This window comes from Lynx canadensis, chromosome B3 (genome assembly GCF_007474595.2).
Source record: "Lynx canadensis isolate LIC74 chromosome B3, mLynCan4.pri.v2, whole genome shotgun sequence".
NCBI classification, from domain to species: Eukaryota; Metazoa; Chordata; class Mammalia; order Carnivora; family Felidae; genus Lynx; species Lynx canadensis.
This window is the reverse complement of record NC_044308.2, coordinates 58,655,328-58,683,314: the sequence shown is the minus strand read 5'-3', so window position 1 is coordinate 58,683,314 and position 27,987 is coordinate 58,655,328. Positions and strand designations below refer to the sequence as shown.

Here is a 27,987-nt window from a genome sequence, read left to right as displayed (position 1 = left end):
AAATATTAAGATATATTTAAAAGGAAGAATACAGTAACACCATTAACATCAGTAGCATATGGACTATACTGTCACATGAAAAGACAGGAAATGTTAAATAAAAATACTATAGAATGTACAGTGATTTCAACATAAAAAAGGCCATATCACTTTGAGATAAGTAAGCCCTGAATACTATAGATTTATCCTTATTTTTTACCCTATGAAGTACTTGAATAAAATTCAATTCAAATAAAAAATAAATCCCTCTTAATCCTTCTTCCTTCTAGTAATTTCACGCAGTTTACAAATGCCTTCATTTCATGTGTACATGCCTTATCTTCTGTAAGTCTCAAACACCTAAAGAGTTCTGCTTTTCTCTCATTCCTTTCTTTAGGGGACTGTGACCATAGGTACTTAACGCAGTTGAATAAACTAACTTCCGTTATGGAGAGATGTTCTTCCTATCAGCTAGAACTCAGGAGTAAAAAATACAAATACCAAACCGAGTAAACCAGTTGCTTATTTAACAAACACATCTCTACTGTCAGGCACTGTTACAGAACCTGGAGATTCCAAGACAAGACACCTCTGGACTACATTAAGTTTTAAAGAGGAGATCGTTTCCAAAATGTTTTCTGTTATTAAAAAGAGCCCAGGAGTGCCTGGCTGGTTCAGTCAGAAAACATACGATTTTTGACCTTGGGTTGTGAGTTCCAGCCCTATGCTGAGTGTAGAGATCACGTAAATAAAACTTAAGGGTAAAAAAAAAAAAAAAAAAAAAAGCCCAAGACTCAGAGGACACTCAAACTGAATGACATAAACTCTAACTCCTGGCCGGAGAGTTACACAAGTGGAAAGTTAGTACAGGATTATAACTAGGTGTTTTGTTTTGGTTTTTTTTCGGTGTTCCCAAATCACGCAACCTTTGCTATTTTGTTCAACTTCTGGGGCACTGCTCCTATATAACAGTAAGCGTGTAATAAATATTTGTTAAGCAATAAATGAGTGGGCAAACGAGGCTCTATCCTTGAAGAAGGGAGGCAGGCGGGGGGAAGGGTCCGTGTGTGAAGGAAGTCGCTGTTTCATGCACAAGAAAAAGGTATCAAGATGATTCAAATTAGAGATTGTCCCCAACTGGTATCTTTAAGGGATTTACTGAAGAAAATGGGCACGGTACACAGCACAGTAACGATTAATCAACCTATGCTGAATTTATTAGCGCCCGAGCTGGGACCCACTCCAGGTTCCCTGCGGCCAGCAAAGGAGCTGAATACCTTCTCTGTTCCCACCCCCCAATCCCTCCCCGCCCCTCACAAGGGAAGGGAGGGTGGGGCTGCAAAGCGAGAAAAAGGTTCTAAGAGGGCACCTAGATCACCTCTCAGGTGTTTATCATCTCTCTCCCCGCTACCCCCACACCCGGAGGGGAGCACTGGGGCCAGCCGAACTAAGGCTCCGGACTCCTCCCACACTGCCCGGCCTTCCCGCAGCACTTACTGCCGAAAGGGACCATTGAGGCAGCAGGCACCCCCACTCCGGCCGCTCGGCGCCAAGGAAAGCACTTGCAGGGTACCTGCAGCTGTTAGGCTCCCCAGAACCTCCTGCTCTCTGTGCAACTGTGCCCGGGATCCCAGCCGCCGTGTTGCCTCCGCTGGGACTGGCACCAACAACATAGGTAGAACCCGCTCCATGGCTTTAGAGCTGCAACTGCCCCAGCTGGCAGCCCTGCCGGCTGCTTCTTCTGCAGCATTTTGGTCCGGCCATTTCTTCCGGTCACCTGAGCCGATCTGCGTCCTGGGCATGCGCAGTGTAGCCGCCTCGCTCGCTGTCTCGTGACTCCGGCCTAGACAGCTGAACTGTCTCGGCAGATTGCATTTCTCACCTATGGAGGCCCGCACCAACCTGTCCACAAAACTGCATCTGCCTTTTCCTCAAGCCTGTTTGCTTAACTACCCTGAAAGAATTAAGGACCACATTTAGCGGCTTAAGGCAGGCTGCAGCAACTTTACTCGCTCTGGGGCATTACCCTCTGTATTTTTACTCTAAATGCTTTCCATCTGTTGGAACCCGGTTTCTGCCTCTCTCTGCCTCTCTCTCTCTCCTTTGCTTTTACTATCCTACTGTTATTTTCGCTTACAGGACCTGGGTGGTATCACGTCTTTGGTAATGTGGACTGCTCTCTTGTTAGGGAGTTGACCTGAATGTTGAAGTCAAATAATATCCATTGTAAAGGGCAAAGAAATAGGGTAGTAAAGGTGGGTGGTGGTAGAGTTTCTGTATCATTACTAGTCTTTTATCAAGGAAGTATGATGAAAGATCTTCAGAGCTGGAGCGGAACAGAGAGGGTGAAGAAAGAAGAGGTGTGTAATAGGAATTTGGGAAGGTCTAATAAACATCACTATTTTAACACATTCACACACAGCTAACCAAAGGCCACTCCTCCGTTTGTGCTTTGATTCACATCCTTCTTGTTCTAAGACTTTGAGTCTGTAAAATTTTCTCTTCTGCATTGCTTTCTCCCCCTTTATTGGCGTGTTTGACATTATACCAAGTCCACATGATATTCTCAGAAGAAATCCTCCCTTAATGTACACAGACCCTACCTGCTGTCGTTTTTATATCCCCTTAAGAAAATTCTTAGTTGACTCTTCTTAACCATCCTCCCAAGCCCTATTTTCCTTGTTTTTTTCCCCCACTTCAGTATGGGGCACCACCATTCACTTTACTTGAAGTCATCCAAGTAACCACGGTTATCAAGCCTATCAACCCCACTGTTACCAGCCTATCAGCAGTGTCTGCCAACTCTTACTTCCAAGACCTACTCCAAATTTCTTCTCTGCTTTCTCTGCCCCTGCTCTTCAGTTTGCTTGAAACTGATGGAAGAAACCTCTGAACATTTTTCTCTGCTTTCTCCCTTCTTCCTTTAACAATAAGCAGGCCAGAGTGACCTAAAAATGAAGTCCACATCACTTTCCCAGTTAAAATTTGGACTTCCCATTAGTTAAAATTCCAATATTTAAGTCATGGCTTATAAATCTATACCTTGCCTAACCTCTCTCCAACCTCATCACCCCTCCCACCTTCTCTGTGTACTTTAGCCATACTTTTCCTTTTTTTCTGAAACACATTAAATTCATTCTCACTTGGCAGCTTTGTGCTCAGTAGTTCCTCCTGTGTGGAATACTTTCCCTTCTACTTAATTGTAACCACTGTTGACAGTCCTTCCTGGACCATTACACTGCAGTCACTCCTGACACACCAAGGTATTGATCACAACTTGATGTTTTGCATCAGCCCCTGACTAACCAGAATGTAACCTTCAGAAGAGCAGGGAGTTTTCACTGCTGTTACTCTACCACCTAACATGTGCCTGGTTCAAAAAAGGGATTCCAGTGATTAATTTAACTTGACAAACAGGTCATGTATTCATCAACAAACATTTCATACCCCAAGGGAGATATTTATAGCCAATCCTATTAGCTTAAAGAGGGCTACTTTCTCTTTATACAAAATGGCAGTAGTGGGGGCACCTGTTTGGCTCAGTCAGGTAAGTGTCATGACTCTTGATTTCAGTTCAGGTCATGACCTCACACTTTGAGTTCATGACCTCACACTGGAGCCTGCTTGGGATTCTTTCTCCTCCCTCTCTCTTTCTCTGCCCCTTCCCTGTTTTCTCTCAAAGTAAATAATACACCAGGAAAAAAAAAATGGAAACAGTAACGAAATTTCCAGGTCATACTTTGTTAGACATAACAAGACCTTGTCCCTTTTATAAGGACTTTCTTAGGGCATTCACAAGTTGCATCTCCTAACTTATAACAAGTTTGAACACATTCTTTAGCTCTTTAATTATACCTTATCATGTCATGCCATTTTAGGCATATCACACAGGTTTTAATGCAAGCCTAAGAAAATGTTTTGGTTGGGGTCCTTCAATATATCAAGGCATAAGAAATGTCCTTGGACTCTCTGGATCTCTGAAGACATAGCTCATATAGCTAGTGTCTGATGATTAAACTTTTCCTACACGTACATGTTCCAGCACAACTGGATCAATAGATCCAAGCAAGCCTACAAAGAGAACAGATGTTAACTGTCAACAATTATATTTTCTAAAATATTTGTGTGATTTGATTAGTATCTGACTCCTTCCAGCAGAAGGTAAATTCTGAGGACCAAGTGACCTTCTCATGTTGTTCTAGCTTTTATCTTAGAGTAGTTGTCCCTCAAATATTTCTTCAATTAACCATTCAGCTTCTATCATCCTTGCCTTAAGTAGTTTAGGGTAAGTGAGGAAAGCCATCTGGGAATAAATTAAAAAGTCTGACTGAAGAAATAGGCCTCACAGCCCTAATATGGACCAACTGGTTACTCAGTAAATGCTGGTATCTGGAACAACTTCTAAAAACAAGGTATCCTTCATATTCTTAGCTTAAAACAAGAACTAAGTGACAGAACCTAGACTGGGCTTGAACAAGGGGCTAGACCTTGTTTCTGCCATCACTTACTCCATCCTCTCCCTAGCTGCTGTACCAATTGTTTGTCCACATGGTGACAAAACAGAGGAAGAAGGTTGCTGGGGAAGGCTAAGGTTCTGCCAGAGAGGCTGTCGGCATATGGGCGATCTCCAGGCAATCAGAACCACCATGTCTGTCCTGGAGGGCAGAAAAGACAGAAAACCTCAGAATCTTTGTATTTATGTAGTAAACAGAACTCAAGGCCAAGGTTCCTAGTTATTTTTCCACCACCATCAGCCTTTGTGGTTGTAGCAATTAAGGGAATATTGCAGAGTTTCTATGTGCCAAACAATGCTAGTGCTTTACATATGCTCCTTCTTATATTAAGAACTCTGAAGTTCCTTGCTTCAGATTCTCAGTCGCTCTGCCCCTCCCCCTGCTCATGCTCATACGTGAGCAATATAAATATTTAAAAAAAAAAAAAAGAAAAAAACAAAAAAAAGGAGCACCTGGGTGGCTCCGTTGGTTAAGTGTCCACTTCAGCTCAAGTCATGATCTCACTGGTTATGAGTTTGAGCCCCATGTGGGCTGACAGCTCAGATCCCAGAGCCTGCTTCAGACTCTTTGTCTCCCTCTCTCTGCCCCACCCCCACTCATATTCTGCTTCTCTCAAGTATATAAACATTGAAAAAAGGTGGGGGGGGGGTTATGCCTGGGTGACTCGGTTAAGCGTCTGACTTCAGCTCAGTCATGATCTCATGGTTTGTGGGTTTGAGCCCTGCGTCAGGCTCTGTGTTGACAGCCTGGAGCCTGCTTCAGATTCTGTGTACCCCCCCACCCCCCCCCGCCCACCCACCCACCCTCTCCCTGCCCCTCACATGCTCATGCTCTGTCTCTGTCTTTATACAACTTCCCTTCTCTATACAACTTCCTTCCCAATACTAGAATATACCACTCAGGAAATATCTCATCTGACTCAGCCTATACATCCCAGGGGTACTGACATAGTATTTACAAGGCCATAAGATCTTACCAAGCTGATTATCACTATTGGACTCCTTAAGAGAAGACTCCAGGGATACCAGCTGCTCCCCATGACTCAGCAGGGCATAGAGCAAAGAAATTCCAAACTGCAAGTGATAGAATATCCAAGGTAAGAGGAGTTCACCATAGGCAAGCAGTGCTTTCCTGGCTCTGCCACGTTCCAATTAAAGGGAAGGTTCACATGTAAAAATAGAGTACAACCTTGTAAAATGGTCAGGTTTTACAATGGCTGGCCAAGAACTCTCAGACCTTTAGAAGGAAATCACTGCTTTCAAGTTTCCAGAAGATCCTTGTGGAGAGTTGATAAATGCACACTTGTGGGTTCTACTCTCAGGAGTCAGAGTCTATACATCAGGAATAGACCCAGGGAATCTGATGCAGGTAGTTTGTGGACCCCACTGAATGAAGCATACTTTAGGCAAAGACCTTCAGAGAGGGGTTCACAAGATATACCATTGGGGTAATTAGAAGGTATCAGAACTTTCACATCTAGAGTCTTCACTTAAGTTTTTCTATCTTTCTATTTACATAATAAAGGTATGTACTTAGTATAGTTTTACATGTGTAGGACCTATAGACAAGCACATGGGGGACATGATTCAGAGCTTTTTACTAAAAGAGATAATCAAGTTTGGTGACGGGGCACCTGGGTGTCTCAGTCGGTTAAGCATCCGACCTTCAGCTCAGGTCATGATCTCACAGTTCGTGGTTCGAGCCCTGCGTTGGGCCCTGTGCTGAAAGCTCAGAGCCTGGAGCCTGCTTCGGATTCTGTGTCTCCCTCTCTCTCTGCCCCTCCCCCTGCTATGCCTGTCTCACTCTCAAAATGAATAATGTAAAAAAAAAAAAAAATTAAAGACAAAAACAAACAAAAAAAGTTTGGTGACCTCTGCTCTAGAGGTCCACCTCAGCACCATCAGGAAGCTTGTTAGAAAAACAAATACATGGGCCACACTCCAAGTCTACTAAATGAGACTCTCTAGGGGTGAGACCAAGGACCCGGTGTTCTGCGAGTTTTCCAGGTGATCCTAGTGTTACTAGATATGGAGGAGCACTGCAGCGAAGATGCAAAGTTAGCACTCCCTTGCTTATTCCTGGCCTTGATAGCACCTGAAAGCCATCTGTGGCAAGAGAAAAGCCTCCACCCTGTGTTACCTGGTTCTGAAGGATCACAGTGACTGGTCGCTCTGAGGAGCCAGGCGGAAACAGCATTAGCCCCTGAAGTCCTTGGAGGAGTCATGGAAGGTCAAGTAACTGATACATTTGCCCAGAGGTTTGAATAACATTTGTAGGGCCTGCAAGAAGGTAAGTGCCTCTCTCAGATTTCACTACACTTCACCTCCTCCTACTTTTCCTCTACCCCCTTTCTTGCTGACCTGCTTTTGGCACTTTCCTGGTCAGGTTACTTCCCCAGCCTATCATTATTCATGTCTCTCCAATCTGAATACTGGTCCTTCAATACCCACTTATTTAGGATGCCTTCCCTAGAAAGTTGGACATGGGGCTCGCACTTCTCAGGGAGTCCTCTTCTCAAACCTCCACAGCACACTCACACCTGTGTCAACACATGCCTGTATTTTGTTTATTGTACCTAAAGTTCATCAGTTGTTCCTATAGTAGTTTGTTCTGGAACTCACCCACCTGAGGGTGTCAGGTTGACCTCCCCCGCCCAGCACTTTCTCCAGCATCTCTGGGGGTGGGGGACAGAGGATGAAGTGGAAGGATCCCTCACCCATCCACAAAAGTATCCTCTGCTCAGTGCCACAATACCTGATCGGCAACATCCCTTTTGACTAGGAGGGGCAAATGGTGGGTGATAGCCAGAAGAATGCTAAACAGCTTGATCCTGGGGCAGGAAAGGGAGCAGCCTTGCCACCAGAGCTTCCCCTTCCTCACGGAGAGCACCTGCAGGAAGCCATCTGCTGCCTCCCTACATGCGAGAAAGGAGAACATTTCAGGGCTCTGTATAGAGGGCTCTGTCTACATGCCAGAAACAAGGGGGAGAGCAAAGTCAGTGTCTTTGCTCATCTTGCCCTTTCTGGGCTGGAGGGTGACCCTCCCACACTCACTCCAGATTATTCTGCTCCTGGGTCTTTAAGGCCTGGAAGAGCTTCTCAACCTGGTTGCTCTGCTGTTCGGAGTAGCAGGGCTGTTGAGGCCCATCCTTCTGGCCCTGTTCTAGCTCTAGTAACTGAATGAACATCTGGCAATTTGAGGGTGGAAAAGAGGAAGAGGTCAATATGAGCAATATTCCATTTCAAGGGTCAATAGGACTCATCCCTAAGGACTTGATAGCTCACCTTCTCAATCCGGGACAACACCTGAAGCCTCTGACTGCTTGCAGCTCCCATCTCCTAGGAGAGAGTCCCAGGCCATCAGCCACACCTCCATAGCAGCAGCCCAGGCCTCACGCGAGCTACAGATTGAGCCAGAAAGCTAACACAAGTCTGACCACACTTCTTTATCACTTCTTAGGTCACAATCTGATCTCAAGCATGACAATGCCCAGTCCTTTCCTCCAAACGGGGAGACAAAAAGGGTTCTGGAGGTTAACACTTCTACCTGCTCTTGAGATCCATGGGGTACAGCATCAATAGCTCGACGAGGGCTAAAACATGTTGAACAGCTACCTGGCCCAGGGAACCCTCGATTCGAACCACTGCACAAAAAGAAGTCAAAAAACACATTCCCTTCCCCTTTCCACCCTCTGTTCATCCGGATGTCTATCCCAACCCACCACGTCAGCCCTGGTCCCACCTGACTCATAAGCCTCCGCATTCTGAATGTAAGGTGTCACCAGCTTGAGGGATTCAACCTTGGTCCTTCGCCCAAGTAGTTCTTCCCTCGGTCTGCTTCTCTCAGTTTCTGATAATATTCCTGAGAGTCCATGGAATAGAAAAATGTATCCTCATCTCAACTTAGAATTAAGGTTCTTAAATGCAACCTCTTATACATCCTTTCCTACAGCATTCATTTCAGAAATGATCTTGGCACTTTAGGCCTTTCTGCCGACATCTTGAGTTGGGCATCGTGCCATCTGTATTGGGGTCTCCCGTACTAAGGACTTGAGGAGCTAGATACCACCACCAGATCTGATGAAAAGGCAGAGAGCAAGTGGAAATCCAGGAAGCAAACCTGTCACAACATCTGCAACCTTCTTTCATTCCTTATTCCCAGTATAACACATTGCACACATCTTCCGCCCCCAACCCGTTATTTTGTGATTGTACCTGTGCTTTCCCAAATTACAGTTATCTGATGGCATGAAGAACCATGAGGAGCTTGCAGTACAGAGATGGCACTATTGTCAACTGGCCATCTCTGTACTGGCACTCTAGGCCAGTTTTATGTTCTGAGGATGGCCAAGCAGCTCTAGTATCTCTCAAAGAAATCTGTAAAATCCCAAGCTAAATAAGCCACTGACTGTGAGTCAAACAAGGATTTAAATAAAGTTCTTTCACTTAGAAGCAGTGCCAAAAAGGCAAGAGTATAAAAATATTTTGCTTTCAGTGATCTGGGCAGAAAGAAGAGTTTTGAAGCATGGTGGAAAGGAAGAAAGAAATTAGTCTAAATAGGAAGGGGTTTAAGGGTCGGAAACTTGGTAGGGGGCTCATAGAAGTTGACAAGAAAGTGGAACACAGCTTAGACAACATCCAAAATCAGTAGGTAAGACCTGCCTCATAAATAAAAGGGAGATAGGGAACAGAGGGTAAGGAGTGAAAATTTCTGCTGGCATTTATTCAGTTCAACAAATTGAATCCCACTATTTAGGAGATTCATGTATCATATCTAAAAAAGCACAAAGTAGGTGAAGGTTTATAACAAGACATTTCTAAGATCCACAAAGTGTACAAGGCAGAAAGTTCTTATTTCAAGGCTGAGTAGGGGAAATTCTTGGCAAAGGATGAAGACAAAATGTCAATGTTTGGGGAATTGTAAATAATCCCATTTGTCTGAAAGTGTAGGAGAATAGAGGATAACGATCTTGGGATGTCGCTTTAGAAATATGGCCCCTATCCTGTAGGGATGGTCTCTCCCACCTGACTGGACATGGCCTCTAAAGCTGAAAAATGACCCAAGAGGGCTGATGGAGTCCAGGTCCATTTGACGCCAAGGTCAGAGGCGGAGAGAGCACCTGGGGCTCACCTGGTAGTAATAGTCATCCAGGCAGGGGTTCTCACTCTGCAGCTGAACCATCTGTCTTTTATCACCCAGTCTTTCTCTTTTCGGGTCATGAGGTTAACATAGGGGTCTGGCGTGCTGAGACCAAGGCTTCTTGGCTGGGGGACTTTAAGCCAGAAGGAACATTCCTTAGACCTTCCCACCCCTGCACAGTGAATGTCCCAAGGAGAGTTAAGCAGGGAGTGGAGCCATCTGGGCAGGATGGAACAGAGTGCATAGGTGGGCAACACTGGGGAGAGTGTTATTTGTGTAGGGGCTTTGGAGAGATGCCCAATCACATAGGAATACTCAGCATGCATACGAGCTGCCCTCAACCCCGCTGCCCATCCAGGCTTACCTTGGTGTTCGACTATGTTGCTGCAGCTGCAAGATCCGTTGGTGCTGAGGGTGGAGCTGGGTCAGATGACTAGGGAGACTTAGAAAGAAACTTGGGCTGGGTGAAAGAAAGCACTCAGCTCCCTGCCCTCCCATTCAATTAGCCTCTGGTAACCTCAGTTGGACATCTAAAGCAACTCCATCTGTTCATATGCCTCCCCCAAAGTCAGCCACACAAAACACCACAACCCTAGCTCAGCAGGGCTCACTTTCCCCTCCAAGATACATTTTCCTGCAATTTGGCTGCGGGAATCTTGACAAAAGAGGAAAACGACTTGGCCTGGTTGTTGGGAGTTCTGTCCTAACTTGAGTTCTGCCATGCCAGCTAACCTCAAGTAAGTTTTTAGTCCTTCTGGGCCTCTATTTCCTCATCTGTGAGGGGAAAATGACTGGACCCTACCACACACTTCTCTTACTAAGTTTCTGTAGGTGTTTTTCTGTGGCAGTTGGTGGAGTGGCTCCACCCCTCCTCAAACCACTACTTTCTGAACCTCTGGAGAAGAGTTCAGCCTGTGGGAGACACTGGGATGCCCAGCTCACTGAGCCAGTACCTGAAACTAGGGGGCCATGAGGTTGGTGGGCTGCAGAAGAGAGGTTGGGTCTGGTAGGAGAAGTCGAGGTCCAAGTGTCGTGCTGGAGAGCTGGCACTGGAAAAGGTAGTCCGGAAAGGAACAGGAGAGAGGTAGTCCAGCGTCTGAGAGAGGAATTTGGAGGGTCTGGGAAAAGGGCATCTTCAGCAACAAATGCTGCTCTTGCTGCCACATGCCTTTCCCACCTTTATATTGTCACCTGCCTTTCTCCCATAAGAACCTCACCCAACAGAGTTGGTCACCTCCTAGGGAGCAGCTCCTTAGTCCCTGATAGTGTGGGGGCATGCACTTTTCCTGTCTGGTGAGTCATCACCAGTCTCGGTCTCTCCTCTCTGTGATGGTCTTCCCTCAGACTCTTGTACCTTCAGCTACTGGGGCAATGCTTCTTTGCCTCTTTTTGGACTCCTCCTCCCAAGAGCTGCAATTGTCTTCTTATTCTCCCTGTAGGCTTTCCTGCAATTCCTCTACCCCATGCCATGTTCTCATTACACAGTTAACCTAAGGGCAGGTGCTCTTTCCAGCCCTAAGCTCAATGCTGCTCATCTGCTGAAACATTGGGAGGTGAAAGGATGGCTCTAGTTTGTCTTTTTCACTTGGATGGCCAGTTGTCCCCTGACCACCTCTACCATTTAACAACCTTCCCTAGACTATAGGTATCTCCTGCCTCCCATACCTGCACCTCACTTGGGGTGCTCCATTTCCAGAGCAAGGTCAAGAACAGACTAAGGTACACTCCACATGCTCCTTCTCCACACACCATTACTTTCTCACAGGATGGATAATGAAGTGACTCACCTGCCACAGAAAGTGCAAGGAAGCAGGTGACATCCCCAACATACCAGAGGCCTTGATTCCAGGGGAGTTGAGAAGACCTCTCTAGAATGGGAGGAAGACTGAGGCTTGAAAGAGCCATGTGGTCATCAGCATCCACTGGGTTTGGGGTGCGGGAAGGCCAACCACTTCCAATATGCAAGACAGTGGAAGCCTGGCCCTCCGTTGTAATCAAAATCAACTGGATCAGGACCTCTCTGCTTCCTTTGAGGGGAGGCAAGACTGGTATCTCAGAAGTGAGTTGAGGGAGAATCTGAGTGATTTCATTTCTGTTTGCGAACCCTGGTCTCTCTCCACTGGTTGTGGGAATCCAGGGGAATAAATACCAGGAATGAACTGCTGAGACATGGGGCCTAGGGTCAAAGAAAACTCACCTTCAGCACCAGAGCTGGACGAGCACCTATGGGCTATGCACAACCTTCTAGGACCTGGTTTTTAAGGTGAAGACAGCATCAGAAACTAAGTGGGAAATAGGAAGGAGGAAGGAGAGTGTCTCTACTCAGGTTCAAGCCTAAAATAGAAAGTGTTAACCCAGAACTTATCTTAGAAAGGTGTGGAGGTCATGTAGTCATGGCCAAATGATTAAGCGAGGGACTAGAAGGAGTGAAGAGAAGGATATTTAGCAACAGTCTGTAAGCCGCAGATGGTTCAGGACAACAGTTACCCCACCCCCTCCTGTCCTGGTACCTGGGTGTTGTGGACGCATTGAGGACAGCTGGATCCCCGAGATCACTCTCTTCCTCATCCTCCTCTTCCTCCTCCTCCGGGTCTGGGGTTAGATCTGGATCCAAATCCATCTCCTCCTCCTCCTCCTCGTCTTCCATTTGGGAGGCAGATACTGGCTCCTCCTCAGGAGCCAAGGAGCCACAGCACTTGCTCAGGCCTCGTTTAAGTGGGGGCCTGAGGAGGGAGTAGATGGGGACTCAGGCGTGAAGAGTCTTTTCTAGAGAGGCTGATTCTCAGTAGCACCTCTGTTTACAAGTCACCTCCAGCACCCTCTTCAAACAATGTCTCCCCCTCGTTACCTGCCCCTAACCACTCCCCTAGCACAAATGGAACCTGACAGGTGTCAGCCACTTTTGCTTTCCATATCTCTCCAATTGCCTAGGTACTACCCCAGGTTCCTCTACTTGCTCTCCCCCACATAACAGCCCTGAGTGCCTCCTTAACCAATCAAGTTCCAGCTACCAGGACCCACTGCAATTTAAGCCTACTATGCACCAGATACCTTACATGTATGTGTCCTTTTGATGCTGAGCAGTCCTGCAAGGCTGTTAGTGATAATTTCACAATGGAGCAGAGTAAAATAGGGCCCAGAAAAGTGACCTCAATCACCAGTGTGATGTAGCTAGCAAGTCAAAGAGTTTGGAAGTCACTGCCAGTAATTCTGGACACCCAGGCCCATATCCATCCACTGAACCAGACCATCAAGTCTCTGTACCCCAAGCCTTTTCATCCAGATATCACAGCCTAATTGTCAATACCTTCAAGACATGTCATCTTGGCAGGCTTGCAGACTTCCGCCATGGCTGTTTCCTCTGGTAAGATAACACCATCCGCCTCTGGAAGGTAAACCTGAGACAGGGAAGAAACCCAGAGGACACCCTCCTTCTCAGTAAGGATGTCATGGCATCCATCCTCAAAGAGCCATGTTCTCCCCCTAGCAAGGCTGTCAGAGGAGTATTGGCCCAGCATCTTGAAGCAGGACCCTGGGCTTTCAGACTGTTTTAAAGCCCCATGCTGTGCCCTCACCAGTCAGCTGCAGGGAGCAAAGGGTCAGAAATGAGGGACAGAGTTTGGAATTGGAGAAGCACTTCCACACAAATACACACTTGGACTGGAGGCCTCACAGCTGCCTTGTTGTTGACACCCACCACTGGACTGTTGCTGTTCTTTCCACTTAGTTTAGCCATGGCAGCCTGGGCCTGGCTTGTTTGCTGCCCTGGTTTTAAGAGTCCCAGCCCCTCCTTTGCTGCCCCCTTAAAGGGCCAGCATCCCCCCAACCACTGCACCTTGATAGAAGTATGAGAATATAATCTAATAATAGAGGAAACTCTTGAAATGGCAAGAGACATAAATTCCATTTTTAACCACCAAGTTTGTGAGTACAGATTATGGGGATTGATATTTGGGAGTAGGTATTTGTTAAAAGGATTCCTGTTTTCCACACCTTCATAGGAGCGTTTTGAGTTTATGTTCCCTTCAGTCCCTAGGTTTTGATTCATCAAAATTGGATTGGAAATCCCTGGGGGGATCCTGAGGAGATTTGCCAGGAACCAGATCTCAACGCTTGGGCAGTGCACTTGTAGATCCTAACAGTGCACCTGATAATGCTTGCCTTTCACTGGTGTTGTGAGTTAAAATCTGCCACCTAGCTCTAACTGATGAGGACCCCTGTGAATTTAGAAGCCAGATCTTCAAGGTTAAAACCCATTTGCATGAGTTACCCAGACAATCTTGTATCTTCTTGGCTACTCCAGTGGAAAACAGGTTCAAAAGCTCAGGAGTGATAAGAAAACAAGACAGCAACAAAAATGAGCACATCAGTACAGCGGGTAGGCAAAAACCTAAGACCCACCTGAGCCTCATCTAACACCTGAGTGAGCTGGGTTCTGTGCCCATATCCTGTATTTATTATGTTTTCTAAATTTTAGTTACTTAACATACAGTGCAATATTGATTTCAGGAGTAGAATTCAGTGATTCATCACTTACATACAACACCAAGTGCTCATCACAACAAGTACCCTCCTTAATACCCCTCACACATCTAACCCATCCCCCACCCACCTCGTTCCATCAACCCTCGGTTTGTTCTCTATTATTAAGAGTCTCTTGTTGTTTCCCTTCTCCTCTCCCCCTCACTCTGTTCATTTGTTTGTTACTTAAGTTCCACATATGAGTGAAATCACATATTATTTTTCTCTCTCTGATTGACATTTCACTTAGCATAATGCATTCTAGCTCCATTGACACCATTGCAAATGGCAAGATTTCATTCTTTTTGATGGCTGAGTAATATTCCATTGTGTGTGTGTGTGTGTGTGTGTGTGTGTGTGTGTGTGTATACACCCCATTTTATTTATCCACTCATACATTGATGGACATTTGGGCTCTTTCCATACTTTGGCTATTGTCAATAATGCTGCTATAAACATTGGGGTGCATGTTCCCCTTTGAAACAACACACCTATATCCGTTGGATAAATACCTAGTAGTGCAATTGCTGGGTCACAGAGTAGTTCTGCTTTTAATTTTTTTAGGAACTTCATATTGTTTTCCAGAGTGGCTACACCAGTTTGCATTCTCACCAGCAGTGCAAAAGAGATCCTCTTTCTCTGCATCCTCGCCAAAATCTGTTGTTGCCTGACTTGTTAGCCATTCTGACAGGTGTGAGTTGGTATCTCATTGTGGTTTTGATTTGTATTTCCCAGATGAGTGATGTTGAGCATCTTTTCATGTGTCTGTCAGCCATCTGGATGTCTCCTTTGGAGAAGTGTCTATTCATGTCTTCTGCCCATTTCTTTAAAAAAATTTGTTTTAATGTTTATTTTTGAGAGAGACAAAGCCTGAGTGGGGGAGGGGCAGAGAGAGAGAGGGAGACACAGAATCTGAAACAGGCTCTAGGCTCTGAACTGTCAGCACAGAGCCCAATTCAGGACTTGAACTCAGGAACAGCGAGATCATGACCTAGGCTGAAGTTGGATGCTTAATCAACTGAGACACCCAGGCATCCCTCTTCTGCCCATTTCATAACTGGGTTATTTGTTTTTGGATGCTGAGCTTGATGTTCTTTATAGATTTTGGATACTAACCGTTTATTTGATATGTCGTTTGCAAGTATCTTCTCCCATTCTGTCGGTTGCCTTTTAGTTTTGCTGATTGTTTCCTTTGCTGTTTAGAAGCCTTTTATTTTGATGAGGTCCCAATAGTTCATTTTGCTTTTGTGTCCTTTGCCTCTGGAGATGTGTTAAGAAGTTGCTGCAGCCAAGGGCAAAGAGGTTTTTGCCTGCTTTCTCCTCGAGGATTTTGATGGCTTCCTGTCTTACATTTAGGTCTTTCATCCATTTTGAATTTATTTCTGTGTATGGTGTAAGAAAGTGGTCCAGTTTCATTCTTCTGCAAGTTGCTGTACAGTTTTTCCCGGCACCACTGCTAAAGAGACTGTCTTTTTTCCACTGGAAACTCTTTCCTTATTGTCAAAGATTAGTTGGCCATATGTTTGTGGGTCTATTTCTGGGTCCTCTATTCTGTTCCATTGATCTATGTGTCTGTTTTTGTGTCATTACTGTACTGTGTTGATGATAACAGTTTTGTAATACAGCTTGAAGTCTGGAATTGTGATGCCTCCAGCTTTGGTTTTCTTTTTCAGGATTTCTTTGGCTATTCAGGTCTTTTGCGATTCCATGCAAATTTTAGGATTGTTTGTTCTAGCTCTGTGAAAAATGCTGGTGGTATTTTTTAAAGTTTATTTATTTATTTGAGAGAGAGAGAGCACGAGCAGGGGAGAGACAGAGAGAGGGAGAATCCTAAGCAGGCTCCGCACTGTCAGTGTAGAGCCTGATGTGGGGCTTATAGTCATGAACCATGATATCATGACCTGAGGTGTAATTAAGAGTTGGACCCTTAACTGACTGAGCCACCCAGGCATCCCAATGCTCGTGGTATTTTGATAGGGATTGCATTAACTGTGTAGATTGCTTTGGGTGGTACAGACATTTTAACAGTGTTTGGTCTTCCAATCCATGAGCATGGAATGCTTTTCCATTTCTTTGTATCCTCTTCAATTTCTTTCTAAGGGTTCTACAGTTTTCAGAGTAGAGATCTTTTACCTCTTTAGTTAGGTTTATTCGTAGGTATCTTATTGTTTTTGGTGCAATTGCAAATGGGATTGATTGCTTGATTTCTTTTTCTCCTGCTTCATTATTGGTATATAGAAATGCAACAGATTTCTGCACATTAATTTTATATCCTGGAACTTTGCTGAATTCATATATCCACAGCCTGTGTTTAAATTAACCGCATGTGACTTTGTAGAATTTCTGAATAAAATGAAAATGAAACTAACTTCTCTACATCAAAACCGCTAGATAAGTCCTGTTATCATGGTTTATAGGACCGTGATTCTTGGCTCCTCTAAAGAAAAATTTTGTTGCAGAAGTTTTGCTGTATGTTAGAATGATAAAAGTCGGGGGGGGGATTAAGTAGCTTAATTAAGTTTAAGTTACTGAAACTTTTCAAATATCCAAATTGGGATCAGGCCTTTTGGTAATGTCATTCAGCTGTTTCTGTCAAGAATTTCCTAATAGCTCACTTTGGTATTAAAAATAAAAGGGCCAGTGGTGAATGTCAGTGTTCCAGAAGTGATTTATTAGGTTGTTGTAGAGACCAGGTCTTATGAAGAGCCACCTGCTGCATGCATAGTGTAAAAATAACAGGATGTGTTCATTTTTAGAAATAAAAATCCCTTTCTTGTTTTTGTTTCTCATTTTAACTGCCACTTATCTCTCTCCTACCGATGAACCAAATTTCTGCATTTCCTCAACTCACATCATTCCTTCAACCATTGCTCTCTGGCTTTTGACTCCATCATAATGAGGGCACCAAGGGACAGATGAACAATTCCACAAGCTTCCCAACCCTTCCTATGGCCAGTTGACAGTTTTTCAATCCTGTGTTAGTACTCTGCAAACACACTATCAAGACAAATCCCATACCCTCACTTCTACCCAGTCACCACCCCTAAACACTACTTGAATGACACAAAATCTGGAACTACCATTGCCCATCGCCCCTCAGAAACTATCCACAGTTACCAATGATTTCTTAACTCTAAGTGCAAATGACGGGTTTCAGCTCTTACCTTAGCTCAAGTCTTGACAGCATTTGACACTATTGACCATGCCCTCCTTACATCTCTATTCTCCCACAGCTTCCTAACACTTTAGTCTCCTGGTTCTTCTTGTATGCCTTGCGTTATCTTTCCTTTCTGCTGCTTGTATGCCTTTTTCCTGCTCTCCTCATCACCATCCAAATATCCTCTTCTTCATGCCTCTCCTCTTTCCCTTCTATGTCACATATTCTTAATTTGACAGTTTCCTGAAACTGTGTAGGTTTGTGTGATTTTTAACATGTACGTTTTTCTAGACAGACAGTCCAGAGCTTTCCTCACATTCTCAAAGGAATCAAGAATACCCCCATGCCCTGAATTGAGTCCTCTGCAACTTGGTATTCCTGGGCAATCTCATCCACTCATGTCTTCCTACCCACTACATGCTAGTGACTTCCAAATCCTTTCATCAGATCTGACACTTTCCAATTAAGCATCTCAGTGATTTTTATCTTCTGTCCATTACAGAAGGCATAAGATCCTTAAAATCTGCCTCTCCAGCCTCCAGTCTTCAAGTTCTCTGCCTTCTAGTTTGGGTTTCAGAAATTATAAGCTATATTTGGCTGTGTGGGGAGAGTGGAATTCTGATGGAGCCCTCTCTCATAATCAGTGTACACCAGGATCTCTCTCCCTGGCCTGGGGGCCTCTCTCCTTTTGTCTGGGAGTTGTATTCAGTTGTTGATCAAAGCAGCTTCCTGTCCCAATTCTTTCTTTCTTTTCAATGATATTAAACATGTATCTTAACAGGCAATATGCTCTTCATTGTGTCACACAAGCAAAATGAATTTGCAAAGGAAGTTATTTTATTTTTTTTTTAATTTTTTTTTCAACGTTTATTTATTTTTGGGACAGAGAGAGACAGAGCATGAACGGGGGAGGGGCAGAGAGAGAGGGAGACACAGAATCGGAAACAGGCTCCAGGCTCTGAGCCATCAGCCCAGAGCCTGACGTGGGGCTTGAACTCACGGACCGCGAGATTGTGACCTGGCTGAAGTTGGATGCTTAACCGACTGCGCCACCCAGGCGCCCCTCAAAGGAAGTTATTTTAACTGGAGGGTGATTTCAGATGTTTCATTAAATGGTCTTATTCTAATTTTCTAAATATTCAAACGGGGTTGAAAAACTTAGCTCTGGCTTCACTTCCTCCAGGAAGACTTCTCGGACACCCACCTCCCATCCAGGCTGGATGAGATGCCCATCTTTTGTGCACTCATTGGTTCTTACACTATTTTCTCATAGCACCTACCACGCTGAGTTGTAATTCTGTTTCTGTATTTGTCACCGCCATTTGAGAAAAGAGCTGTGTCTTCATCTTTGTGCTTCCAGCACTTAACACAGTATCTACAACAGGATAGGTCCTCAGTCTCCTTCCCCTTGGAGACTTTGTCAGATGCGGTTTCTAGCCTGCCACCTGGGTCTGTCTATTCCAGCCCACTTTCCACGTTGCTTCCAAGAAATGTCATTCTAAGAAAACAAACTTTATAATATCTAAGCCAAAAGTCAAAAAAGACATAAAGATTTGACTAAAAAAAGTATAACTTCTATACTGAAGACATATTTATGCCAGCATAAATTCTTATAGAACAAAGATTTAAATATTAAAAAAAAATTAAACCTCAAGAATACTCAAAGTGTGAGTTTCTTTAAAAATGTGAGGGGCGCCTGGGTGGCTCAGTCGGTTAAGCATCTGACTCCGGCTCAGGTCATGATCTTGCGGTCCATGAGTTCGAGCCCTGCGTCGGGCTCTGTGCTGACAGCTCAGAGCCTGGAGCCTGTTTCAGATTCTGTGTCTCCCTCTCTCTCTGCCCCTCCCCTGCTCATGCTCTGTCTCTCTCTGTCTCAAAAATAAATAAACATTAAAATAAAAAATTTTTTAAAAAAGTGAAGTAGAGAAGGTCCTTGTAATCATGACCTCAAATCCATAAACCATGAAAGGTGACTGGTAAATTTGTCTATGTAAAAATGTAAGGCTTCTGAATGGCAAACAAAATAAATTTATTTTTATCCGGTAATCTTAAATTTATCTTTAAAAATTATTTATTATTTTTTTTAATGTTTATTTTTGAGGAGAGAGAGACAGAGAGAGACAGAGTGTGAGCAGGGGAGGGGCAGAGAGAAAGGGAGACACAGAATCTGAAGCAGGCTCCAGGCTCTGAGCTGTCAGCACAGAGCCCGACTTGGGGCTCAAATTCACAAACTGTGAGATCATGACCTGAGCCAAAGTTGAATGCTCAATCAACTGAGTCACCCAGGTGCCCCTGCCTTTAAAAATTATTTAAAATAACTTTTAGATGAAGTTCTTTTTATTGTGTCTGAAGATTTTGAGGGCTCAGGAAAGGAGAATTTATGCTAAGTCCAGATCCTTTTAGAAATACTTCCTTTACAACTCCTGATAATATTATCCAGTCTGCAACCATATCAAAATTAATGTAACACTGTTGATGGGTAATATAAACATAAGATTGCTATTTTCTCTCATATTTACTTTTAAAATCCTATAACTTTAGGTAAGTGCTGGATGTCTGTTAACACAGAACATCTAATCCTTATGGAGACTAAGAAATCTTGGACCATACTATTCACTTCTTCTAAAAAAATAGAAGTCCTAATTTAAATAAGAAAAGTATGACTTTGTCCTAGTCCATTTGAGCTGCTGTAACAAAATAACAGAGACTGGGTAGCTTATAAACAACAGAAAAAAATTTTTTTCACAGTTCTAGTGCTGCAAGTCCAAGATCAAGGTGCTGGCAGACACAGTGTCTGATGAGAGCCCACTTTCTTTTCTTTTCTCTGTGAGAGTTCACAGATGATGCCTTTCACTGTGTCCACAATGGTAGAAGGGAGGGGTGAGGGAGCTCATCAGAATCTCTTTTATAAATTCATGATTCCCATTCATAAGGGCTCTACCCTCATGACCGAATCATCTCCCAAAGGTTCCTCCTCCTAATACCATCACCTACCTTGGGGATAGGATTTCAATATCTGAATTTGGGGGTGGACACAAATATTCAGTCCATAGCCATGACCTTGGGGGATATAAGTTAAGTATATAAAACTACTATGTTTTTACCGGAATTTTACATTGAAATATAATATTTGGTTATTAAAGTCTCAAAATGGTTATTTTTTCTCAAAACTATGCTTCCATTTACATTATAGGAGAGGTGCAGGTGCAGACAAAAAAAAAAAAAAAGCTGAGACTTTGTCTTCCAAAATCTATATTCAATCCATAATCAGGTAAATCAACTTTCTGGGATTAATCTGTAATTGCCACATTTACATAGAAACTCCTGGTTAAAAGAAACTTTTCAAAACAGATTGTTTGGTGTTGCATTTAGGCCCAATGTTCATTTATTTAATTCACCTATGACATTTGGAAAAATTTTTTCAAACTTAGGAAAATGCAGGGCTTCACTGAATTATACATAAAGGCTGCAAAATATTTTTGTTACACAACTAAGTACAATTGAATAAATGCAATCAGGCAAAAGTAAAGACTTTCCTTTCACATTTAAATTATATTTGTTTGGGGTGTCTGGGTGGCTCAGTGTGTTAAGCTCACACTTCAGCTCAGGTTATGATCTCACTGCTTGTGGGTTCAAGCCCGCTTCGAGCTATGCTGACAGCTCAGAGCCTGGAGCCTACTTCAGATTCTGTGTCTCCATCTCTCTCTTCCCCTCCCCTCCTCTCAAAAATAAATAAACATTAAAAAAATTTTTTTTAATTATATTTGTTTCACACATTACTGCCTGAAAACAAGTTGGAAGAGACTATTACTCATCTTGACTATGACAATTTGTTGCATAGTTTGGCCTCTCTTTTTAATGTTAAATAGTCTGAGTTTCAAGTTCTTCTTTTCTTTCTCTTTTAATTTTTTTTTAATGTTTATTTATTTTTGAGAGAGACAGAGACAGGATGCAAGTGGGTTAGGAGCAGAGAGAGAGAGGGAGACACAGAATCTGAAGCAGGCTCCAGGCTCTGAGCTGTCAGCACAGAGCCAGATGTGGGGCTCAAACTCACAAGCTGTGAGATCATGACCTGAGCCGAAGTTGGACGCTCAACTGACTGAGCCACCCAGGTGCCCCTCAAGTTCTATTTTTCTATTAATCTTTAAACAGGTGGCTTAGTGCAAAACTTGAATAGCTGACGCCATTGACCACCAAATTGTTTGTGGACCAGAAATCAACTCTACCAAAGTTGCTTCCTTGTATATTTCCTTCTACTATGAGCTTCAAATGCTCTAAGCAGAATTTGGATATCACTACATTTGCTTAACCCTGATTTGATGATGATAATAGTTCCATTGTGCTCCAGGATCTAGATCTTCTGGTTTCAGATCCAACACATCTGTGCCTAAAATATATATCCTCTTATTCTTGGCCCTGTTCTCCAGGATTAATTCCAAAAAAGTCATCTGTTAGAAAGGGTGCTGAATATAGAGTCACCGACTTCAGTCTCCATCGTGTGTACTTCACCTGGTTTTTTTCTGTTCAAGAACTGAGGTTTTACTTCCTGTAGAGGCAAGATGAAAGTCAGTATCCTACTTTGTCTGAAACTTGTTAGTTGATTTCTAGTAAGGCCATCAGGGATATGGTCTGGTGGAAGTCGCTGTCCTGGAGGGCTGAGGCTGGCCAAAGAGCTACCTGGCTCTTGTCACCTATGACGTGGGGCTGAAAGAGATAGACTCACTCATTCAAGATGGCTGAGAATCTCCAGGTGGCAGTGGCAACTGTCCTCAGAGCAGGGAGCAGAGTCTGAGAAAGAGAGGGATCTAGGACCGACTGTGGTTACTTCTCAAACCCTCTGCCTTTTCCCCCTCAGGGCTCTCTTCCTTCTAACATTTTATTTTGAGAAAACTTCAATCCCACACACAAAGTCCAGATGATGATAAATTATCTTCTGTGTATCCTTCACCTAGCAGTTGGTAACATTTGCCTAATAAATATTCTTTAAACAAACTCCTCTGTTCCATCAGGCAGTGTTTGTTCCCAGTGACTGAGGATTTTGGCTGACAGAATCATGAATAGGAAACTCATAGAACAAGGAACACAAATAGTAAGTAAACATGTGAAAAACTGTTCAACCTAACTGCCTTTTAAATTTTTTTTTTCAACGTTTATTTATTTTTGGGACAGAGAGAGACAGAGCATGAATGGGGGAGGGGCAGAGAGAGAGGGAGACACAGAATCGGAAATAGGCTCCAGGCTCCGAGCCATCAGCCCAGAGCCTGACGCGGGGCTCGAACTCACGGACCGCGAGATCGTGACCTGGCTGAAGTCGGACGCTTAACCGACTGCGCCACCCAGGCGCCCCCTGACTGCCTTTTAAAAATATGAAGTCGGGGCCCCTGGGTGGCTTAGTCAATTAAGCATCCGATTTCGGCTCAGGTCATGATCTCACAGTTTGTAGGTTCGAGTCCCATATCGGGCTCTGTGCTGACTGCTTTCTCAGAGCCTGGAGCCTGTTTCAGATTCTGTGTCTCTGCTCCTCCTCCACTCATACTCTCAATCTCTCTCTCTCAAAAAATAAATAAACATTAAAAACTTTTTTTAAGGGGCGCCTGGGTGGCTCAGTCGGTTGAGCGTCCGTCTTCGGCTCAGGTCACGATCTCACGGTCTGTGAGTTCGAGCCCCGCGTCAGGCTCTGTGCTGACAGCTCCGAGCCTGGAGCCTGTTTCGGATTCTGTGTCTCCCTCTCTCTCTGCCCCTCCCCCGTTCATGCTCTGTCTCTCTGTCTCAAAAATAAATAAACGTTAAAAAAAATTAAAAAAAAAAATTAAAACCCTTTTTTAAAAAAATTAGGTCAAACAAGGAGATGCAATTTTTCAATGATAATAACCTGCTTAGGGAAGGATGTGGGAAGATGAGCACTCTTTTTATTGGGCAGTTGAAGGTAACCTCATACAAAGTCTCTAGAGGGCAATTTCACAGTGTATAGCATGTGTTAGAATAGGGAAAAACTGGAAATGTCCCCAGTCCAGGGTTGGGTAAAAAAGTATGGTATATTCATATAATGAAATACAGTTAACCCTTGAACAATATGGGTTTGAACTGTGTGGGTTCAGGTATAGGTGGATTTTTTCCCCCATAAATATAGTACAGTACTGTAAATGTGTTTTCCTTATGATGTTTTTAACATTTTCTTTTCTCTTAACTTTATTGTAAGAATACAGTATATAATACATATAACATACAAAATATGTGTTAATCGTCTGTTTATAGTATTGGTAAGGCTACTAGTCAGCAAAAGGCTATTAGTGGTTAACCTTTTGAAGAATCAAAAGTTACATGCAGATTTTCAGCTGCAGACAGGGTGGGGCTGTGTAAGGGTCAATTGTACTATGAAAGCATGAAAAACCTACATAGATCTCTATTATGATAGAAATGGATATATTATCCATGATATATAGTTAAATTAAAAAAAGCTATTTGCAAAGAAATATATGCAGAATAATTACATCTTTGTAAACATGTATATCCATATGTATATCTGTATATGAATAGACAAAGTCTGGGAACAAACATCAATTCATTAGCAATAGTTATCTTTGGGTGGTAGGTTAACAGAGAATTTAAATGTTTTTCTTTATTCTTACCTATATTGTCTGAACTTTTCTTTTTATTTTTTTTTAAACATTTATTTATTTTCGGGAAAGCACAAGTGGGGGAGGGGCAGACAGAGGGGGACAGAGGATCTGAACCGGGCTCTATGCTAATAGGCTGACAGCAGCGAGCCCTGCACGAGGTTCCAACTCACAAACTGAACGGCAAGATCGTGACCTGAGCCGAAGTCGGAACCTCAATTGACTGGGCTACCCAGGCACCCCATGGCTGAACGTTTCATAATGAATATGAAGTTTATAAGTAGAAAAAACATGAAGCTATGTAGAAAAGCTTTTAAAATATCAAAGAAAAAAAAAGCCTCACAGACAAGTTAAAAAAACAAAAACAAAAAACAGCTTCACAGCATCTGTGTCATGATCTAAGGGATAAAGTCCACATTCTTTCCTTGGCACCAAAGTCCTCTGCAGGCTCTTTAACCCCTCCAGGTGGAGTTAAACTGCTTTCTTGGATTATAATTTATTCACACACCTATAAACCAGAGTCTCTGAGCCTTTGAGGAAAGATGTTCCCCCAGTGCCAATCCAGTGCCTAGCACCTAGCAAGGTGCTCAGTAAAGGTTAGTTGAATGACTGAAGGATGGCGATGCACACTGAGACCTGATGGATAGATTGGAGCCAGGCTGAGAAAAAAGAAGGCAAAGCTTTGGGAGACCTTTGTCCTGGGGACTAGAAGGCTCTTCCTGTTCCTCTCATTTTCTGTTTAACACCGGCAACAGCAGGTAGGGCAGAAGTGGTTTGGCCCATTTGGTGTGTGGTGTCTGCGAAATAGTCCAGAAAAGTGACAGCTGGGGCTGAGCCAAGTCGGTGAGGGTGATGATGGGAAGGGGAAGAAGAGCCAAAGCTCCTGACCAATGCAAGTTTCAGTACAACTTCTACCCCATCAGCTGTTGAACTGACAATAGCCCTCCCTCAAACATGAGTATACCAAAAATGCTCTATTTGACCAGAATCTGGTTAACTAACAGGTAAACTTGACTTTGAAAGGCAAATATTTTTACTGAACTAGGCTCCAAATATCCACGATTCTGAAAAAGGGGCATAGGATTGGTTTTTTCTTGTTGCTGTGACAAATTACCACTCACTTGGTGGCTTAAAACAATACAGTTTATCATCTAACAGTTCTGTAAGTCAGAAATCTAACCTGAGTTTCAGGGGGTTAACATTAAGGCAAGGCTACTTTCCTTTCTAGAGGCTCTAGAGGAGAATCTGTATTCCCTGATAATCTCCCCATGGCAAGGTCCTTAATCATTACACCTGCAAAGTCCCTTATACCATTCACATTGATTAGGATGTGAACATCTGAGTGGATGGAAGAGTAGGGCGTTATTCTCCCTACCACAAGGTGTGATATGGAGAAAAGTATAAAATTGTTAGTAATAAGAAACCAGTTCTGTATATAATGACATAGAAAATAGCTATATTATTAAATGAAAATAATCAAGCCCAGTTAATATGTATAGAATGATCCAAATTTTGTGGAACCTCCCCTACTTCCTCTCACTAAACTCTGAGTGTAAGCTCAATGAACCTCCTTCCACCTGTCATGGCCTGGTTTTTTGGGGTAGATGGTGGAGCCCATCTCATCCACTCACACCCTCAGGGCATCGAGTGGCCAGATAGGCTAGTCCCACCTCAGGTTTTGATGTCATCAGTCATTGAATAAATAGATTTTTGGCTAGCTTTACAAATGGTAAACTGTCTTTTGGCAAACCATTTGTGGCAAGGTGATCTACAGTTAAAACAATAACAGTAACAAGGATAACGAAAGTAATGAAATAAAGAAAAATATCACAAACACAAACCTTTAATTTTCTGACTTCCTCCTTTGTACCTTGACTGCTTCTATGGTGTGTATGCATATGGTGGCTCCTTCACCTTTTTATATTCTTTTTGTTTTGAATTACTGATTCTTTACTAAAAATTTCTTCCTGGTTTCTTTGCAGTTCTCTTTTAGGAGAAGAGTTTAGAAAAGTCTAAGGAACCAGAGTGTAGACAGCATATAGTCAAATGCAGGTCCCACATAGCAGGGGACAGCCAGAAGGGACCACATACACTAACTGGCCAGAGGCAAGTATCAGCTAAGCAAGCTGGAAAGTGGGAAGCTGGGGTTTAGAAAAACTTGCCAAAAGGGAAAAAGGGCATTTGAAGGAGACTCCTGACTTTTTTAAGGGGGCTTCACGCCCAGTGCGGAGCCTGAACTCATGACCCTGAGATCAAAACCCAAGCTGAGATCAAGAGTTGGACATTTAATGAACTGAACCACCCATGTGCCCCGAGAGTCTTGATTTTTAATAGTGCTGCATGGAATCTAAGGCAGGATGGAAAATCCAAGTTAGAATTCTATAGTTTTAAACCAGAAACTGAGATGCAGACCCAAGGATCTATGAGGGGAAATCACTGATGAAAAGAGACTATGCCCGTAAGTTAGTTTCTGGGTGTAATATCCCTAGGGATGGTGCCCAATTCTTGGCTCCTGAGGTTGTCCTGTTGCCCCCACACTGTTAGGGGGTTTTGACTTCTGCATTTACTTAACCCTTAACCCTTCTCTCCATCCAAGTTGACAACTAATGATGCCTCTAATCCCTTTTATAGTGGGTGCTGTGTTCCAAACTATAATAGTCTTTGTAGTCATTATTTTAAAATTCCTCACTTTCCAAACTGTGTACAATATATAGCCATGAAAGGATAAACACTAAACTTTAACCACGGTTTCTTAGGGGAGGAAAATGAGATGAGAGGCAGACAAGGGAACTTTCACTTTCACTCTAATTGTTTGTATTTTTCCAATGTGCATACATTCATGTGTTGGGCTTGTAATTTAAAATAAAAAGTCCCTTAAATACCGTGCTTACTACTGGGAAGAGGAATTGAGAGAAATTGGAATTTCATAGGTCTGTACTATGGGTTTTTTTTTTTAATTTTTAAAGTTTATTTTTGAGAGGGATAGAAAGACAGAGTCTGGTCAGGGGAGGGGCAGAGAGAGTGGGAAACAGAGAATCTGAAGCAGGCTCCAGGCTCTGGCTCTGAGCTGTTAGCACAAAGCCCCATGCAGAGCTAGAACTCACAAACCACGGGATCATGACCTGAGCCGAAGTGCGACACTTAACAGACTAAGCCACCCAGGTGCCCCTGCTTGATGTTTTCAATACCAAATTTGTATGGCTTTCCCAGTAAAAACAAATTGGCAATTGAGAGAGCATGGTGGTTACACACAAACCTGAGGCCGATTCCCCACCAACCAGATATCTCCACTCTCTCATCTTGAATTTTCTCATGTAGTCTCCCTCAAACAGATATCATAGTACTTACGATGTATGGATTTTGTCAGGTTTTTCCCCCCTCCTATGAATGGTGTCTGACTTGGTAACTATCAATAAGAAAAAGACCTCACTCTGTGCTCCATTTGCTTTGGGCCTGTTGCCCATTGTGTAATAGCTTTCAAATCTGAGGATTCAATCAGCCCAGACACCTTAGGAGGGTGCTAATAAATTAATCATTGTACTGATTTTAACTCCAGATTGGAATCTCCTGGTTGGCAGAGTCTGTTATCCCCTTCTGCTTTATTGTTACAGTACTTACATTTTCCACAAAGCCTGCAGTCAACTGACATTTGCTCAATTTAGTGGAATTTAACACAAAAGACTGAGGATTTCCAATTCCCCAGACAGACTAACCAGGCTGTACTTTTGAGCAGGCAACAATCTTCAGCCTCCTCATATTAAACCATTTAACAATACGCATCTTTGGGTTGGAGGACTGCCTGTTTTAATATTCTTTATAGTTTTTAGTATGTTCCAATTTTCTGTCATGTGCATATATTACTTTTGCGGAGAGAAAAAAAGTGTCAGTTAAAAAAATAATCCTACACATGTTGGTGCTGGTTCCTGTTTATCTACTTCCCCTTATCTTCTCATATGCTTTTAATCCTTGCCCTGATCTCTAAGCCAGGCAATGAATTGTTCCCATGAACCCTTTCTCAGAAAGTGATTTTCTAGTGGAAATTATGGGGCCTTTGGAATCA

At 43.3% G+C, this 27,987-nt stretch overlaps 2 protein-coding genes across 2 annotated transcripts in view; both read right to left on the bottom strand.

The window, feature by feature from the left end:
* SPG11 (SPG11 vesicle trafficking associated, spatacsin) overlaps nt 1-1,748 on the bottom strand; it is a 92,456-nt gene extending 90,708 nt beyond the window's left edge. Inside the window, 1 exon segment of the mRNA XM_032593513.1 lies at nt 1,477-1,748. Within this exon segment, the coding sequence (XP_032449404.1) occupies nt 1,477-1,670 (194 nt within the window). The 5' untranslated portion in view covers nt 1,671-1,748.
* Nucleotides 1,749-3,991: 2,243 nt separating this feature from the next.
* On the bottom strand, nt 3,992-13,368 carry PATL2 (PAT1 homolog 2). Its single transcript, XM_030320177.1, is given in 25 exon segments — nt 3,992-4,050; nt 4,488-4,568; nt 4,571-4,606; nt 4,609-4,634; nt 5,457-5,566; nt 6,633-6,715; nt 6,718-6,772; nt 7,248-7,310; nt 7,312-7,358; nt 7,361-7,407; nt 7,547-7,680; nt 7,778-7,831; nt 8,040-8,101; nt 8,104-8,136; nt 8,235-8,339; nt 8,342-8,354; nt 9,624-9,679; nt 9,682-9,733; nt 9,735-9,765; nt 9,997-10,065; nt 10,586-10,728; nt 11,420-11,500; nt 12,143-12,162; nt 12,165-12,355; nt 13,208-13,368. Coding segments are annotated over 25 exon segments (1,812 nt in total).
* Nucleotides 13,369-27,987: the final 14,619 nt, after the last annotated feature.